This window comes from Rhamphochromis sp. 'chilingali' (assembly GCF_963969265.1).
Source record: "Rhamphochromis sp. 'chilingali' genome assembly, chromosome: 18".
Taxonomy (NCBI): domain Eukaryota; kingdom Metazoa; phylum Chordata; class Actinopteri; order Cichliformes; family Cichlidae; genus Rhamphochromis; species Rhamphochromis sp. 'chilingali'.
This window is the reverse complement of record NC_137945.1, coordinates 1,563,110-1,581,199: the sequence shown is the minus strand read 5'-3', so window position 1 is coordinate 1,581,199 and position 18,090 is coordinate 1,563,110. Positions and strand designations below refer to the sequence as shown.

Here is an 18,090-nt window from a genome sequence, read left to right as displayed (position 1 = left end):
CATAACTAAGGGAGGATTCAGGGTCACCTGGTCCAGCCCTAACTATATGCTTTAGCAAAAAGGAAAGTTTGAAGCCTAATCTTGAAAGTAGAGATAGTGTCTGTCTCCTGAATCCAAACTGGAAGCTGGTTCCACAGAAGAGGGGCCTGAAAACTGAAGGCTCTGCCTCCCATTCTACTTTTAAATACTCTAGGAACAACAAGTAGGCCTGCAGAGCGAGAGCGAAGTGCTCTAATAGGGTGATATGGTACTACAAGGTCATTAAGATAAGATGGGGCCTGATTATTTAAGACCTTGTATGTGAGGAGCAGGATTTTGAATTCTGGATTTAACAGGAAGCCAATGAAGTGAAGCCAATACAGGAGAAATCTGCTCTCTCTTTCTAGTCCCTGTCAGGACTCTTGCTGCAGCATTTTGGATTAACTGAAGGCTTTTCAGGGAGTTTTTAGGACTTCCTGATAATAATGAATTACAGTCGTCCAGCCTGGAAGTAATAAATGCATGAACTAGTTTTTCAGCGTCACTCTGAGACAGGATATTTCTCTCCCTTAGAGATAGGGTGAGAGTTTCTGCCATCCGGGAGGGGCTCAGAGTAGAGCCGCTGCTGCTCCACATCGAAAGGAGCCAGCTGAGGTGGTTCAGGCACAAGGATGCCCCCTGGGCGCCTCCTGGGTGAGGTGTTCCAGGCATGTCCCACCGGGAGGAGGCCCTGGGGCAGACCCAGGACACGCTGGAGAGATTATATCTCTCGGCTGGCCTGGGAACGCCTTGGTGTTCCCCCGGATAAGCTGGAGGAGGTGGCTGGGGAGAGGGAGGTCTGGGCCTCTCTGCTTAGGCTGCTGCCCCCGCGACCCGACCCTGGATAAAGCAGAAGAAGACGGATGGATGGATGGAATGATAAAAAAGGAAACATCACAAAAAACACTTAAGGTCATGAAAATTTATTGTTTATTGAAAAGTATGGGTATTGGTACCAGCGATACTGGCCCGTATTTACTTGGTATTGGATCAATGCCAAAATATGCAGTATCGCACTCCGCTACTGTTTGTGGTTCAAGCTGCAGCTGGAACATTTGGCTTGACTTGGAGGAGAGGAAAACGAGGACTGAAATGCACGCTTGTGGGGAGAATGAGAGAAGTCCAGGCCTTTGTAGCAGAGGTCAAGGGCACCTGAAGGGGAGGTGCATGAGTTCACCATTTATAGCAACTTCTTGGAAAAACATACGATATTCTAGTGAGACAAAGAGAGGAACAAAAAGTGAAATACCTCTGCTTTGTTTGCACAGCACCATTGTGCAATGAAGCGGTGCCAAAAAGAGCCGTGCTGTTTTTCTGAATGCCATTTGACTGAAGAAACAAAACTATTAAATGTCTGACAACTGATATCACAATAAAAAATCTAAAAACTGAAATAAAATCCCCACGGAGAACTTACAAACATAGAAAGGCGCTGCACAGACTGAAATGCTGTGAGGCAGAGCTAATTACTGAGCCAGGATTACTATTACTATTACATCCACATGACTGTAAGTTAGTTACAAAGCACAGTGTTTTATCCTGAGGTCATTGTCCATCTGGACTCGCTGATTCTTTATTCTGTTGTGTATCTATGTGAAAGACACAAAAATTCAGAGACCAAACTCTAAATGTAAAACATTTAATTTAAAATTGTAAAACAAAAGAGCAAACAGTTTAACAGTTTTTAAGAACCCATGAAAATGCAAATCAGAATAACTCTGACTATTATCCTCACACTGCAATAATGTGAGTTTGATACACATGAAATCCTGTCATCTAAAAATATAAGAATATGTACTGTGACACAATAAAAAAAAAGCTGTATCAACACCGGCCAGTGCTCAGGCAGGCTTCATATCCCTGTATGTGATGGTACAGTTAGTATACGACCTAGGCAGAGGAACAGGAAGTAGCTCAGACTGGAAGGAAAACCAGATCCGATGTGACCTTTGCTGTGGGTGGCACTTGAACATGCTGTGTGGAACTGAGACGGTCCAACGGTTATAAGAATTTGCTGGCAAACCATGAATGATGAATAATGAAGTGGGTGAAGTAAGAGAATGGATGGAGACATGGAGCAGGTAAAAGTGAGAAGCCTAGACAGCTCCCGCATGAAGGCAGTAGACAGGACAAGCTGAGAAAATTAAACTGGGCAGAGCCTCTGTTCGCATTCATTTTTGGTGCCAGCATTAAAGGTTATTAATGTATTAATGTACTAACTTAAACCAAACATTAAAACACTTTCTAAGGCATCTTAAATATTAATTATTAAATATTCCACCAGGTGTTTCTTTTATTTGCTAATTTTATCATTTCTTTTTACATTAAGACCCTGTTCCCTCTTTGTTTAGAAGCTGGGCTGTGCGCCACCCTGTATTTTGGTCATCTGATTTTAAACTGTTCTACATGTATGCATATGATTGAAAAATGAAACTAAAACTATGCAGTGCAACTGCAAACAAAAAGCAAAATACCTCTGCTTTGTTTGCACAGAGCATTGTGTGATCGAAAGAGTTGCAAAAAAAGAGCCGTGTTGTTTACCTGGGCCCTGTTTCAGGAAGCCGGTTTAGTGGAAAAACTGAGTAAGTATACCCTGAGTTAACGAAAACTCCGGGTTTTCGGTTTCACAAAGCGAGTTCAGATGAAGCCTCAGTGAGTCACTATGACGACACACTCCGTGAAGCTAACCTGCCCCCTAGCAGGTTTACTACAACTAACCCTGACTGTCTCCGCCCCTTTGTCGGAAACCTGACAGTAGGAAGTGTCAGACATGGCGTGTCCCTTCCTTGAAGAGCCAGTAGATCGTGAAGCACAAATCCTCCGCAGAGCTCTCCGCCGGGAGAGAGTGATCAGAGCGCGTTTGGACATTTTATCATTTCCTGATGATTTTCTGTGCGAACGTTACCGTTTCTCAGCACAATCTCTAAGTTATTTGGATAACATCCTCAGGCCTAATATTACGCATGTGACACATCGCGGACATGCTCTCAGTTCATTACATATTATTTGTATTGCACTTCGGTTTTTTGCAAACGGGAGCTTTCTGTATAATATTGGTGACGCTGAGCACGTTTCCAAGGCTACCGTCTGTCGGGCAGTCAGGAATGTTACAGTTGCACTGAAACGTCTCCTCGTCTGTGGTGTTCCCCGGTCATAGACCCACAAGATTTATCAAAGAGGGATGCCACAAAATTGCAGGTATCAGGATGAACAAAACTTAATACATGATGTGGTGATACTTGAACTACTACTTAAATTTTACATTTATTTTCAGGGTTCCCAGGCGTGATTGGCTGTACAGATGGCACTCACATTCCAATCATTGCTCCTTCAGTAAATGAAGGAGACTATGTGAACAGGAAGTCTTTCCACAGCATTAATGTGCAGGTACATAGTTCCCTGTAGCATTTCAAACTAACAAATTATTTCATTATAGTAATGGATGCTAATTTGTGTTCTCTGCACTGTGAAGATCATATGTGATGCTGCCAACATTATCACAAATGTGGAAGCCAAGTGGCCAGGCTCTGTCCATGACTCACAAATATTCCGTGAATGTACACTGAGCACAAAATTTGGACATGGTGAGTTGAGAATACTGTAAAATATATAAAGACCAATTGCTTCAGGGACATTTGAACTGAAGTGTATCCTTCTGTCTTAGGAGAGTTCACTGGCTACTTGCTTGGTGATAGGGGGTATCCATGTTTACCCTATTTGCTTATCCCTTACCCTGACCCTGAACCGGGCCCACAGCAGCGATATAATCTGGCTAATTGCAGGACAAGAGCCAGAATTGAAATGACTATCGGAATGCTTAAGGCCCGGTTCCAGTGCCTGCAAAGACTCAGGGTCACCCCAGAAAGGGCATGTGACATTATTGTGGCATGTGTGATTCTTCACAACATTGCCACAATTAGAGGAGAACACTGTCCTTCTGAACCAAACAGCAGTGATCCAAACCATGAACATCCTGACCCTCCCACGGACATACAAGATGGAAGTGCAGTCAGAGACACCATATGTCACAATCATTTCCTTTGACCCATCACCTCAACATGTTGAAAGAAGAATAAACAGATTTTTTGTTCAACTGGCTTTATTGGTCGCCTGTATTTCCTGTACACAAAGTATTAAAAGATGTAAACCTCATAAAGTGTCTCTGTTGCTTCCTCCTCTGTAACAGCTGTCAATGTTTCTTCATTATTTTCCTGTAGTAAAGAAATAGACAACATTGCTGTTCTACTGTAAACTCATATAATCTGTGGAGTATTACTCACAACTGCATGTTGGTCTGGCTCAACAGGAGGCTGCACCAGATGCAGTACACCACCACCATCAACTGATAGAATATGAGGTTTATACAGGTCACTTATAACTTACAAGGGACCAAATGGCAATTAACAAACATACCAATCACCTTACACTTCATTGTCATTATGCTCTCAAAGACAACCAAGGCTGAGGGAAGGCAAAATCAGTAGGAAAATAACTTCACTACAAAATAATCCATTATGGTAAAGAGTTTATCAAATGAATGAGCAGCACTGCAAAGGTGACTGTGAAGAAAGGATGTATGCACATCATGTATTATTTTGGATTTACCCCTTATGTAGGCACTTGTGTCTTGCGGGGTTATTGACTCAGAGGATGTCCCCGCAGAGATGCCTTCGGCCACAGGGCGCCCACTGTTTTGGCTGAGGGCCAACTGCTCAGCCTCTGTGAGTGGTGGTGGTGGAGGACCCCCACCTGTTTTTCGGGCCTCCGCTTTTTTTCTGTTGGCTATAACGGGTCACATTTGAGCATACAGAGTAAGCAAATATGTACTTGTAATGTGCTCAGATAATTTCAATAAGTGCTTACAGAAAGAAAATTAATGTAGCCTCTAACTGCAATTGATTTACATGGGACAAACAGACCAAGCACTATGGCTCATAATACAATTACACCTCACCTGTTTGGACTATATTTTTATATTTCATTTTTACTTGCTGCCAGGAACGTTTGGGGCCTGTTGGGTTGCACCTGCGCTCACATCACATCACAAAATAAAATGTATAAAATAACAAATAAAATAACATATGATAAAATAACGTGTTAAATGGGTGGAAATCCCTCGATCAATGTTTATATTAACACTCACGCATTGACTCTGTCGGCTATGTTTTGCCATGCATGCTCACTTTCTTTTGCAGCTGAGGCTGTGTTACTTTTTTCCGCGGAATTTGCATGTTATCGGCATATACTGCCATCAGAATTTCGGCCTCAAGCGCTGTGAAATACATTGACCGCGCCTTCTTTCCCTCCGTCTCCATGGTGACTCGCTTAATCTGTGCTCCGCTTATCAGGGCTTTATGTATCCTCGTCCGCGCGCTTCACTTGGGGTTAAAGCAACTCCGCGTTGACTGAACTACTTGTTATCAGCCTTTCTGAAACCGAATATTCCGAGTTGGACAGTTTGGGGTTACTCAACCCTGCGTATCGTTTTTCACTCTGAGTTTTCTAAACCGGCTTCCTGAAACAGGGCCCTGAAGGCCATTTGACTGATCAAACCAAATTATTAAATGTCTGAGAACGCACATGTCTTTAGCTTTACATTTTCAAGCACATGGAGAACATCCAAACTACACAGAAGGCCTCTGCAGCGCTAATAACTGAGCCAAAATACTGCACCTATTACTATTGAATTATGTAGTGTCAGTTTAATTCTGGGGTTATTGTTCTTTGTTCTCTCGTTTATTTATGTAAAAGAAACCAAAGAATGAGACAAAACTCTAAATTAAAATGAAAAAAAGAGCGAACCCACTCTGGACATGCTCTGAAAAGGAAAATGTAAATCAGAATAGCTGATTTATTATCCTCACACTCCAGTGATGTGAGTCTGTAATGTAAAAATACATGTATTTGTGCTGCACTAAAACCTGGTGTGATGTGAGAAAATTCTGAAAGTGAACTTTTCAACTTTTTCTTGAAAGAAGTGTTACGAATGAAATGCAGGCTTGCAGTTATATGTGTGATTTGACAGAATCTAAATATAATTCTTTGTTGTAAACATGTACTGTTTATGTGAATTTAAGTACGTGAATTTGCTACCCCCCCAAAAACCCATCTCCATAGAGACTGTGTCAGCTTCCAAAAAGACAAAAAACAAACTAAAAACCAGCAACAAACAACTTAAACATAAACAATCACAAAGAAAGAACAATACAGTATCCACATCTGAACCAAAGAGTAAAACAGTGAAATGTGGATTATTAAATATTAGGTCTCTCTCCTCCAAGTCTCTGTTAGTACATGACTTAATAATTGATCAACAAATTGATTTACTCTGCCTTACAGAAACCTGGTTGCAGCAGGATGATTATGTTAGTTTAAATGAATCAACACCCCCGAGTCATTCTAACTACCAGAAACCTCGAAGCACAGGCCGAGGGGGAGGTGTGGCAGCAATTTTTCACACCAGCCTATTAATTAATGAAAGACCCAGACAGACTTTTAATTCATTTGAAAGCCTGATGCTTAGCCTCGTCCACCCCAGCTGTAAACTCAGAAACCAGTCTTACTTGTTATCATCTATCGTCCACCTGGGCCTTACACAGAGTTTCTGTCTGATTTCTCAGACTTTATATCTGATTTAGTTCTGAGCTCAGATAAAATAATTATTGTGGGTGATTTTAACATCCATGTAGATGCTAAAAATGACAGCCTCAACATGGCATTTAATCTGTTATTAGACTCAATTGGTTTCTCTCAAAATGTAAAAGAACCCACCCACCACTTTAATCACACTCTAGATCTTGTTTTAACATATGGCATCGAACCTGAACATTTAACAGTGTTTCCTGAAAACCCTCTCCTGTCTGATCATTTCCTGATAACATTTACATTTACAATAATTGATTACACAGCGGTGGAGAGTAGACTTTATCACAGTAGATGTCTTTCTGAAAGCGCTGTAACTAAGTTTAAGAATATAATCCACCCACTGTTATCATCTCCAATGCCCTGTACCAACACAGAGCAGAGCAGCTATCTGAACACTACCCCAACAGAGGTCGATTATCTTGTTAATAATTTCACCTCCTCACTACGTACGACTCTGGATACTGTAGCTCCTGTGAAAACTAAGGTCTCAAATCAGAAGTACCTGACTCCGTGGTATAATTCTCAAACACGTAGCCTAAAGCAGATGACTCGTAATCTGGAGAGGAAATGGCGTGTCACAAATCTAGAGGATCATCATTTAGCCTGGAGAAATAGTTTGCTGCTTTATAAGAAAGCCCTCCGCAAAGCCAGAACATCTTACTATTCATCACTGATTGAAGAAAATAAGAACAACCCCAGGTTTCTCTTCAGCTCTGTAGCCAGGCTGACAAACAGTCAGAGCTCTTTTGAGCCAACCATCCCTTTAACGTTAACTAGTAATGACTTCATGAACTTCTTCACAAATAAAATTTTTATCATTAGAGAAAAAAATACCAATAATCATCCCACAGATGTAATATTATCTACAGCTACTCTTAGTACCATTGATGTTAAGTTAGACTCTTTTTCTCCAATTGATCTTTCTGAGTTAACTTCAATAATTACTTCCTCCAAACCATCAACCTGTCTTTTAGACCCCATTCCTACAAAACTGCTCAAAGAAGTCCTGCCATTAATTAATTCTTCAATCTTAAATATGATCAACCTATCTCTAATGATCGGCTATGTACCACAGGCCTTCAAGCTGGCTGTAGTTAAACCTTTGCTCAAAAAGCATCTCTAGACCCAGCAGTCTTAGCTAATTACAGGCCAATCTCCAACCTTCCTTTATATCAAACATCCTTGAAAGAGTAGTTGTCAAACAGCTAACAGATCATCTGCAGAGGTTTATTTGAAGAGTTTCAGTCAGGTTTCAGAGCTCATCACAGCACAGAAACAGCTTTAGTGAAGGTTACAAATGATCTTCTTATGGCCTCTGACAGTGGACTCATCTCTGTGCTTGTCCTGCTAGACCTCAGTGCAGCGTTCGATACTGTCGACCATAATATCCTATTAGAGCGATTAGAACATGCTGTAGGTATTACAGGTACTGTGCTGCAGTGGTTTGTATCATATCTATCTAATAGACTCCAGTTTGTGCATGTAAATGGAGAGTCCTCTTCACACACTGAGGTTAATTATGGAGTTCCACAGGGTTCAGTGCTAGGACCAATTCTGTTTACATTATACATGCTTCCCTTAGGCAGCATCATTAGAAGACATAGCATACATTTACACTGCTATGCCGATGACACCCAGCTCTATCTGTCCATGAAGCCAGATAACACACACCAATGAGTTAAACTGCAGGAATGTCTTAAAGACATAAAGACCTGGATGGCCGCTAACTTTCTGCTTCTTAATTCAGATCAAACTGAGGTTATTGCACTCGGCCCTGAAAAGCTTAGAAATATGGTATCTAACCAGATCCTTACTCTGGATGGCATTACCTTGGCCTCCAGTAACGCTGTGAGGAACCTTGGAGTCATTTTTGACCAGGACATGTCCTTCAATGCACATATTAAACAAATATGTAAGACTGCTTTCTTCCATTTGTGCAACATAGAAATATCCTGTCTCAGAGTGACGCTGAAAAACTAGTTCATGCATTTATTACTTCCAGGCTGGACGACTGTAATTCATTATTATCAGGATGTCCTAAAAACTCCCTGAAAAGCCTTCAGCTGATCCAAAATGCTGCAGCAAGAGTCCTGACAGGGACTAGAAAGAGAGAGCAGATTTCTCCTGTACCATATCACCCTATTAGAGCACTTCGCTCTCGCACTGCAGGCCTACTTGTTGTTCCTACAGTATTTAAAAGTAGAATGGGAGGGAGAGCCTTCAGTTTTCAGGCCCCTCTTCTGTGGAACCAGCTTCCAGTTTGGATTCAGGAGACAGACACTATCTCTACTTTCAAGATTAGGCTTCAAACTTTCCTTTTTGCTAAAGCATATAGTTAGGGCTGGACCAGGTGACCCTGAATCCTCCCTTAGTTATGCTGCAATAGACGTAGGCTGCCGGGGATTCCCATGATGCATTGAGTTTTTCCTTTCTAGTCACCTTTCTCACTCACTATGTGTTAACAGACCTCTCTGCATTGAATCATATCTGTTATTAACCTCTGTCTCTCTTCCACAGCATGTCTTTATCCTGTCTTCCTTCTCTCACCCCAACCGGTCGCAGCAGATGGCCCCGCCCCTCCCTGAGCCTGGTTCTGCTGGAGGTTTCTTCCTGTTAAAAGGGAGTTTTTCCTTCCCACTGTCGCCAAAGTGCTGCTCATAGGGGGTCATATGATTGTTGGGTTTTTCTCTGTATCTATGAGGCGACTTTTGTTGTGATTTGGCGCTATATAAATAAAATTGAATTGAATTGAATTGAAGTACTGTCAGATTTTAAAACTGTCTTTAAAAGAATCAAAGTAGAAACTATCACGTGGATTAAACTGGTTTTCAGGCGTAACCCTGTGTTTACAGGATAACAATAACACGGTCTGTGTGCCAGGAATCAGATAAGTTAGGTTTCATTTACTCATTTACAGTATATATTTTTTTTTAAACAGGTGTGTTTTCCTGCTCAGACCAGTTTTGCAGCTCCTATTGTTCTCTCACATAGCGTGCATGCCACTAGACTTGGCAGGACTGTGCCCTGCTTCGTATATAAAGATGCTGCAGGTGGATGTGAGCAGCATCTCTGGAGACAGAGGTGGGTTTGGAGGATCATGGCGTCCACACTGATGCTCCTGCTTCAGCTGCTCCTGGTCTCACTGGTGTCTGCTTCTCATTACTTTGGGGGAACCACGACCTACACCTACAAAGGAAGAAACCCTGATGGCTCTTTTAATGTGAGATACACAACGTTTAACTGTACTTAATGTTAATGACAGATAATAAGTGAAGCTGTTGTCCCGACTGTGGCAGGTCTGATTATTCTGATAGAATAAACTTTCACTTTTCAGCCTTTTCCTTGAATTCCTTAATTTTTGCTTCTTAACTTATGCATGCATTTTTAAACACTTTGTCTTTTATTAAAGTTTAAACAAATACTAAACTTTATTTTTTTAAACTATTGAGAACAACTAATAAATGTTCATCAATGAAAATATTATGAAAAACACAATAATAATAATAATTATGATGATGATGAAGATGATTATTATTGTGTTTCACTTTCTTCACCTCTAAATCCAGAGTGCCTTGACTAATCAATGGCTGCAGACGTGGCTTCCATGACCTACATTTGTTATTGATTGTGTTAAAATTGTGATCACATGATCAAACGCAGATACAGAACCTTCTTCATACTGATAACGTGGAGTAAAACTGAAATAACTGGTGAGAATCTGACTGAGTTGATTATATGATATTTGCTATAGGTTCAAATTCGGGACAGGGACACCTATGATGGATGTTACTACTCCCTCGGCTGGTATTGTTCCAGTGGATACTGTGGCTACACCTCCACAAGTCAGAGAGGCACACTGGACAGCAGCACCAGTGCTCCACTCTATAACAGACAATGGTGTGAAGCTGAAACCGTCACCACGCGGGTCGTCCCGAGCAACAGACCTTTTGAAATGCAGTGAGCATTTTTCATTTTAAGTATGAAGATACTGTTGATGTGCTTCATTGTGTGTAATTATTGGTTATTAATTTTTATTAATTATTATTCATCTAAAGTCACCACAGTCATTAAATCTGTCTGATATTATGATAAAACAAGAGCTTGGTGGGTGGATGACTTTGTTATTTCCAAACAAACCAGGGCAGCGAGCTGCTGCTGGATATACAGACGTGACAACAATTATTATTGGTACTTGAACACTCTTGTGGATTTGGGAGAAAGATCCGACACTGGAAAACCAAACAGAGCACCAGAAGTTGCCATCCTACCTTTCCTCAGGTAAGCTTCCTGAAGTTTGATTTAAACTGTTAGCCTCTGAACTGAAATCTGAATTTCAAAATGTCAGCAAAACCTGCTTCTCTCAAAAAGGGAAACAACACGCTCATTTGTTTTTATCAACCAGCAGTCAAATTAAAACATTATACTTACTGACCAAGCATCATTTAAGCAGCCAGGACTTATTTGGTAATTTTGGCTGTGAAAGGCCCAGAAATCTATAAGTGAATGCTTTTGCCCCCTTTTCAGAACAACCTCATCTGGCATTCATTTTACATTATTGTATTGTTATGACAACGGAACAACAGTAAAAAAAATAAAAAACGAACTTTGTTTTTTCAGATTTATAGTTAACTGGAAACAGATATCTAACAAAATGTAACACAACATCAATTTTAAATATCAACAATGCTAAATATGATTTTTAGCATAGCACGTTTTGCACACATTTAAAATATGTGCAAAACGTTTTTGAGCCGGGCCACTCAGTTTTGTAAATGTCCAGGCCTTATTGGGGGCGTTGCTGCTTCTCCACACCCACCTCTCTGCTCGTGCGTCATCAATTTTTACTTGTGATTGGACTGAAACCGTTGCATTTTCCCTCTAGCGTAAACGACGTCGGAGTTACAGTCATTTAAAAAGCACTTGTAAAGGGTTAATTTAATTTACAGTGAGAACTCTACCAGTTGCTGTATAATTACTTCTTTCATTTAGATTTATTTTTAAGTCTATTTTTCCTTCAGCTCTGTCATTAAACATATTTTTCTTTTTACCTTTTTGATCAATTTTCTATACAAGATAATCATGCCAGTGCTTGACTCATGTTACTGTGTGAGACACTGACAGAGACTTTGTTAATGTGTTTATTGAAGAGTTCCTGAAAACTGCCCACGGACATACAAGCTGATGTCCTTTGATCCTGATGGAGACAAAGTCAGATGCAGATATGGAAATCCAGGAAGTGCAGAGTGCTACGGCTGCACCCAACATTCAGGCTTCCACTTAGACCAGGTTAGCTGATGTTCTAATGCACTGTACAATAACTCACTTGTGGTTTTTCCTTTTTAACTCCAAAATGTCCCACTGTCAGGACTCCTGCACGTTACATTACCAATACACTAATGCTGACCCCAGGGTGAATGCATTTGAGTTGGTGGTGGAGGATTTCCCACAAGGACACATCAGTCTGAGATACTCCGATGGATCCCAGTCCTCCAGGTCTCCTCTGTCCGCAAGAAGGAAACAATCTGCCACCATGTATCCAACAACTACATACCCCCCCACTACCACATCATGGTGGTGGTGGTCAACTACAGCCACTCCTACTACAACTACAGCTGCACCATGGTGGTGGTGGGGGTCAACGACAGCTGCCCCCACTACCACATCATGGTGGTGGTGGACAACTACAGCCGCTCCTACTACAACTACAGCTGCACCATGGTGGTGGTGGGGGTCAACGACAGCTGCCCCCACTACCACATCATGGTGGTGGTGGACAACTAGAGCTGCCCCCACTACAACTACAACAGCCGCTCCTACTACAACTACAGCTGCACCCACTACAACTACAGCTGTGCCCACTACAACTACAGCTGCCCCCACTACAACTACAGCTGCACCCACTACAACTACAGCTGTGCCCACTACAACTACAGCCGCTCCTACTACAACTACAGCTGCACCCACTACAACTACAGCTGTGCCCACTACAACTACAGCCGCTCCTACTACAACTACAGCTGCACCCACTACAACTACAACAGCCGCACCCACTACAACTACAGCTGCCCCCACTACAACTACAACAGCCCCCACTACCACACCATGGTGGTGGACTACGGGCAGACCGCTGCAGGCGACCTCTCCTCCCCTCAGTAAACTACCGTTGCAGTTCTCTTTCGTTGGTAAGGCCCATTGTTGTCTCAGTGTTTGATGATGTGATGATGCAGCACACTCCGCTCTGCTCCGTTCTCAGCATGTTGCTGCTTTCATGACTCTGCACATGAAGACAGTGGTAACTGTGGTAGAAACAGCTGATCACAACAGACCTTTAAGACTTTTTATATATTCAGTTACCTACATTTATATATTTTTTTAAATATTTTAAGCGTGTATTCTCCTTATTGTGTTTATTTGTTACATTTATTATTTTTTCCCAAATAACTTGTAAAATGTACTCATTTACTCATGTGACCCACAGTTTATCTTAAAAACTTAATATTCATTTTACCTGTTTGCACTGAATTCTTCAGCAGCCCAAGAACCAAACTCCACTTCACGTGTTTGTTTAAAGCCTTAAACTTTTGCTATGCAGACAGCTGCTTCTTCCTGTTTGGTAATGGATGCTTATTTGTTACTACTCTAACTGTACTCCAGTGGATCCACCTGCTCCTTCATGCCAGGAGGGACTATACTTGCCCCAGTTTGTGCACCCAACACCTGCACACGGACAGCGCATTCATGCAGAGGTCAACAAAGAGGTGGAGATCAGAATCAAAGCACAGGCTTCATATGCAGCGTGAGTGAGACAAAGCTTGATTAAGGAGGCCTGATGGCAGCGAAGCATTATTATCACTTCAGCAGGAAAGCTCAGCTCAGCATTAATGAGCTAATCCTTGTTTCCTTCTGTGGTTTTCTTACAGAATACAAGATATCATCATGAGCGGGCCAATGAATATGACCAAGCACAGAACCACACATAATGAGTTTGTGCTTCGGTGGACGCCGTTCTCCAGCGATCTGGGAGATTATTTCCCAGTGTGCTTTGCTGTTGAATCGGCGACAGGGTTAGCCTCGGTTTCATTCCTTTAAACACAGAAATAGTTTGGGAGAGCAAAGTCATGATTGGACTCTTTGTGGGTTTTTCAGGTCAGCAGTGACCAGTTTTCCAGGCAATACCCACTCTCATAACCACGGCACCCCGACTTCACAGTAAGTGACTTTTTGTTGTTTTTAGTGCTTTAAAAAAATGGATTTTCTGTCTAGGTGTGAGAAGTTTAAATAAATGTGCTTTTGGAATAAATAATGCCACTATGAACAAATTATAAAATGAAGCTCTCCTCATTTGACCTTAAGCTTTACAATTTCAAGAGTATTTGAAGAAATAATAAAAAGGAAAATTATTTAAGTCACACATTAAGTCAACTTATCATCGTCCTGTCTCTTCAGGTCCGGCGTCTATCAGTCCGAGATGAGGTGTGTCATCTTGAAAGTTGGAACAGAGGAAAGTGAGTCTAAAGTTGTCTTTGATATCAAAATTTAAAAAAAATAAAATAAATAAAAAACAAAATAAATAACTAAAAATAAAAATAGAAAATATGTCAACTTTTTGGACATATTCTCAATTTTCTATTGTCAATATTTTTTTTTTAGACTTAACTCATTCTTTTTATAGTTAATATTCTAACTTTTTGACAATTGAAGTTGGAGAATTTTGACATATTTCTGGCAACATTAAAATAAACTGAAATTGTAAATCTTTAAATCTGTTGTGTTGGATTGCATTAGGTTTAGCTTAATGAAGTGTCATGGTCTGCGAGGTCAGACCGTGTGGAGTGAGTTGAGGACCCAAGAGCAGACAGAGGCGAGGAGACAAAACTGAACTTAACAAAAAGCGAGCCTTTATTTAGGGCCAAAAACTCACGGAAAAAACAACAAGAAAGTAACTGAGGGAAAACCTGAACATATACTAGGAAACTATGACTCTTACTGAGAATTTAGACTATGACTAAACAATATACAAACTATGACAAGGGGTAGGGGAGATACACAGACAACACAACGGCAAACAAAGGAAGACTGAGGACTTAAATACACACATGAGGTGATCAGGGGAAGTGGAGACACATGAGGACACAGCTGACTCGAATGAAACATAATGACAATACAGAGGAGAGCAACATTAACTACAATGAACAAAGGACACCAGACTCTTCCAAAATAAAACAGGAAACACGGAGACATAGACATGAACTTAACATAACCGACAAGAAACATGACACGTAGACGCAGGAACCAGGGAGACTGAGGACAGGGGGAGATGACAGAAACAACTAAGAAATAAGGACTAACCAGCAACCTAGAAATTAACTAGATCGAAAATGAATACAAAAATACCTAAAACTCAAACACTGGGTCACACGACCCAGTACTGTGACATGAAGAGTCCTTTGAATGGGTATCATAAGGTAAATTCTAAGTCTGTATGTTTTCTTACATCATATTTTATATGTTTTTAACTTGTTTCAGTTAAAACCAACGTGATCTGCACTGAGTCTGAAATGAGAGTAGAGGTGGAGAAATCGTCCCTCCGTGGACTCCGTGAGGATCACCTGCGTCTCAGTGAGCCCAGCAACACCCTCTGCAGCCTGGAGAGATACTCCAACAGCACTCACATCATCGGCGTCATCCCTCTCAATGCTTGTGGCACTCAGATCGAGGTAACCAGAGCTCCTTTGTATCTATTCTGTTGTTGTTGGTTTAGATATCAGAACGAGGACTGACAGAGTGATGTTTGACTCTGCAGGAAGACGAGGAACATCTCATTTTCAAGAATGAAATCACCACAGTGGATGACAGCGGAGCTCTGATCACCAGGAAACATAACCTGGAAGTAGAGTTCTACTGTCAGTACCCCAAAAAGGGGAACGTGTCACTGGGCTTCACAGCACACAGGACGATGGTGGAAGTGTTTGATAAAGGCTTCGGCACGTTCACCTACCAGTTTGAGTTTTACCCCAACAACCAGTTCAGAAGCATCATTGATCCCAGTTCGTACCCTCTGGAGTACGACGTAGGGCAGAAGATTTACATGGAGATAGATGCGTCCTCCATAGTCAACGACACCGAGATGTTTGTGGAGTCCTGCAGAGCCTCACCGTACGACAACCCCAATTCCCAGCCAACCTACTCCATCATTGAAGACGGGTACGCATGTGCTGATGGAAGTGAAGTGTATATTATTTAGGGCACATCAGTTACCTCAACATTTGATAATTTGGCCAAGTTTGATACGAAAACCCACCATTGGATCAATATATAAAAGAAAAGAAGGAAAACCAGAGTTTTACCAAAGTTTTCTCTTTTCTTTGATTCTGAAATGCTGTAGAAACCCTGTGATGTCTCTGCTTCTGTAGCAGCTTTGATTGTAAGACATGGAGTTACAGCAGCTGTGTCGTCTTTGTGCTCGGCTCTGATTAGGTGCCCCGTGGACCCAACTGTGATGATCCATGAGACCGACAACAAGAGACAGTTTAGATTCTGCATCGAGGCCTTCAAGTTCATCGGTTTGCACGATCAGGTAAAGAACTGTAGATATCTAGAAGCTCCAATTTCTAAAAGCACTAATAAATATGCCCAATTTGTGCTTTCTCCTTGGCTGGGATGGAGAAGCAAAGGTTTGACTGCAGCTCTGCTCTTGTTCCACTAGAGGGGGCAACTGTACGTCTTCTGATATACTGACAGTGTGTCCTGTTTCACTCAGGTATACATCAGCTGTTCAGTAATGATGTGTGAAGCAGGGAATCCCAACAGCAGGTGCTCACAGGGATGCATCAACTCAAACCATCACCACCACTCCCACCGCCGAAAGAGGGACTCTGCCATCCAGACTGCAGCGCACTTCGTTTCCCAGGGTCCTCTGCGCTTGAAGAGGTCAGCAGACACCAGCATGAGTGCAGGTATGGAAACACAAAGTGCTTCTTAACATTAGCTTCTTTGTTTGACTTTCACTAAAGTGTGAACAATGCTGAGGTTCTATTGTGGTCTTCAGGGAACAACCTGAACCTGAACCTGAACCTGGTCTTCATCGCTGGATGTCTTCTTGCTGCTGTTGCCATGATCTGTGGAGTGCTCCTGTACAGGGCCAAAATGTCAAAGGTCAAATACCAGCGTTTGGCCTCGAGTGAAAATTAAGACAGCAGTGTAATCAGAATACCAGTTCCTGCATTACTTTTCAATGAACCTCATTTTGCTGTCAGAGTTTCGGTGTTTGTGTATCTGCTCATGTTTAAATCAATCATGAATTTAATTCTTTATAATTCAGCTTCATTTGTGTAGCGTGAACTCACAACAACAGTCACCTCAATTAGCTTTATGATGTAGGGCACAGTCCCAGCTGTATTTGTGTTTGCCAGCTTTAAGAGAAAACAGACATAAAACAGACTTTGAAAGATGAATCTTTGGATTGTTGTTCAGTCGTGCAGCTTTACAGCAGCTTTTCTTTTTATATGTTAGAGTGTGATTCACAGAAAGCGTGAATTAACCTGTGCTCCTCTATAATCATTTCTATGCACATTTGAATAAATTTGACACCAACATTAAAGCGGTTATTATAAACTTTTCTTCAATAAAAATCATTAAAGGCGCTCTCACGTGTTAGTGCTTTTCTTTCATTCTCTGCTCTACTGCATTTCATTAGCCTGCATGTTCACACGTGAATCGGCAATAAAGTTAAATTCTAATCAGTACTCTTCATCAGCTGGTTACCAGGCAACCTGAAATGCTCAAGAAGCCGTTTTTTGTGGCTCCCGCCCTGACATGTAAAATGAGGGAAACACTACATGTGTGTTAAAAAGTACAGTGTGTTGCATTTATGAAATCAATGGGCTGCTGCAGAGAAAACTACAATTTTCTGCGTGCAATAAAAACAAAAAGTTGAAGGTTGCGTTCAAATAAAACACATTTCTATTTGAGCCCTGCTGGTATTTATGAAGGAAACAGCCAAACTGAAATCGTGCAGCGTGCCGTCATCATGCTGTCGCAGGCGTGCAGTCGGCCTGAAGAAAAAAAGAGTATTTCACTGAATGATGTAAAACATAAATGTGCTGAATGACAACCAACTGAAACGTTTATTGTGCCTGGTTAATGTCAGCGTTGTTCCTGAACCTCAGCGCACATCGGTCAGACACCACCTTCATCTTTATTCTGGAAATCGATTTCAAGCTTTAACTTTTTGTGTTTTGAGAGGTTCTCTCCTCATATTTGCCATCAAACGTTCAGTTTTCTTCAGGAACATTTCTTGGATTTGTCCTTGTTCAACCGAGGAAAAGCTCACAAATCCTAATCTTCAAATTTTGAATGACATTTATAACAAAACAAAACTGAAGAACTGAGATGAAAATGAATTGAAACAGCCGTTAGTCTCGGGGA

The 18,090-nt window shown here is 41.4% G+C and overlaps 1 protein-coding gene across 1 annotated transcript; it reads left to right on the top strand.

Moving 5' to 3' along the window:
• Positions 1–9,760: 9,760 nt before the first annotated feature.
• LOC308385299 (uncharacterized protein) lies at positions 9,761–17,775 on the top strand (the record flags this gene model as incomplete). The annotated part of the gene is made up of 14 exons (XM_080864139.1): positions 9,761–9,883; positions 10,415–10,620; positions 10,804–10,941; positions 11,811–11,949; positions 12,157–12,393; positions 12,445–12,815; positions 13,584–13,727; positions 13,810–13,872; positions 14,110–14,168; positions 15,190–15,380; positions 15,467–15,867; positions 16,141–16,240; positions 16,424–16,619; positions 16,673–17,775. 14 exons carry the CDS (start codon positions 9,761–9,763, stop codon positions 16,852–16,854), a joined length of 2,550 nt encoding a protein of 849 aa, XP_080720265.1. The 3' UTR covers positions 16,855–17,775.
• Between the last annotated feature and the right edge of the window lie 315 nt (positions 17,776–18,090).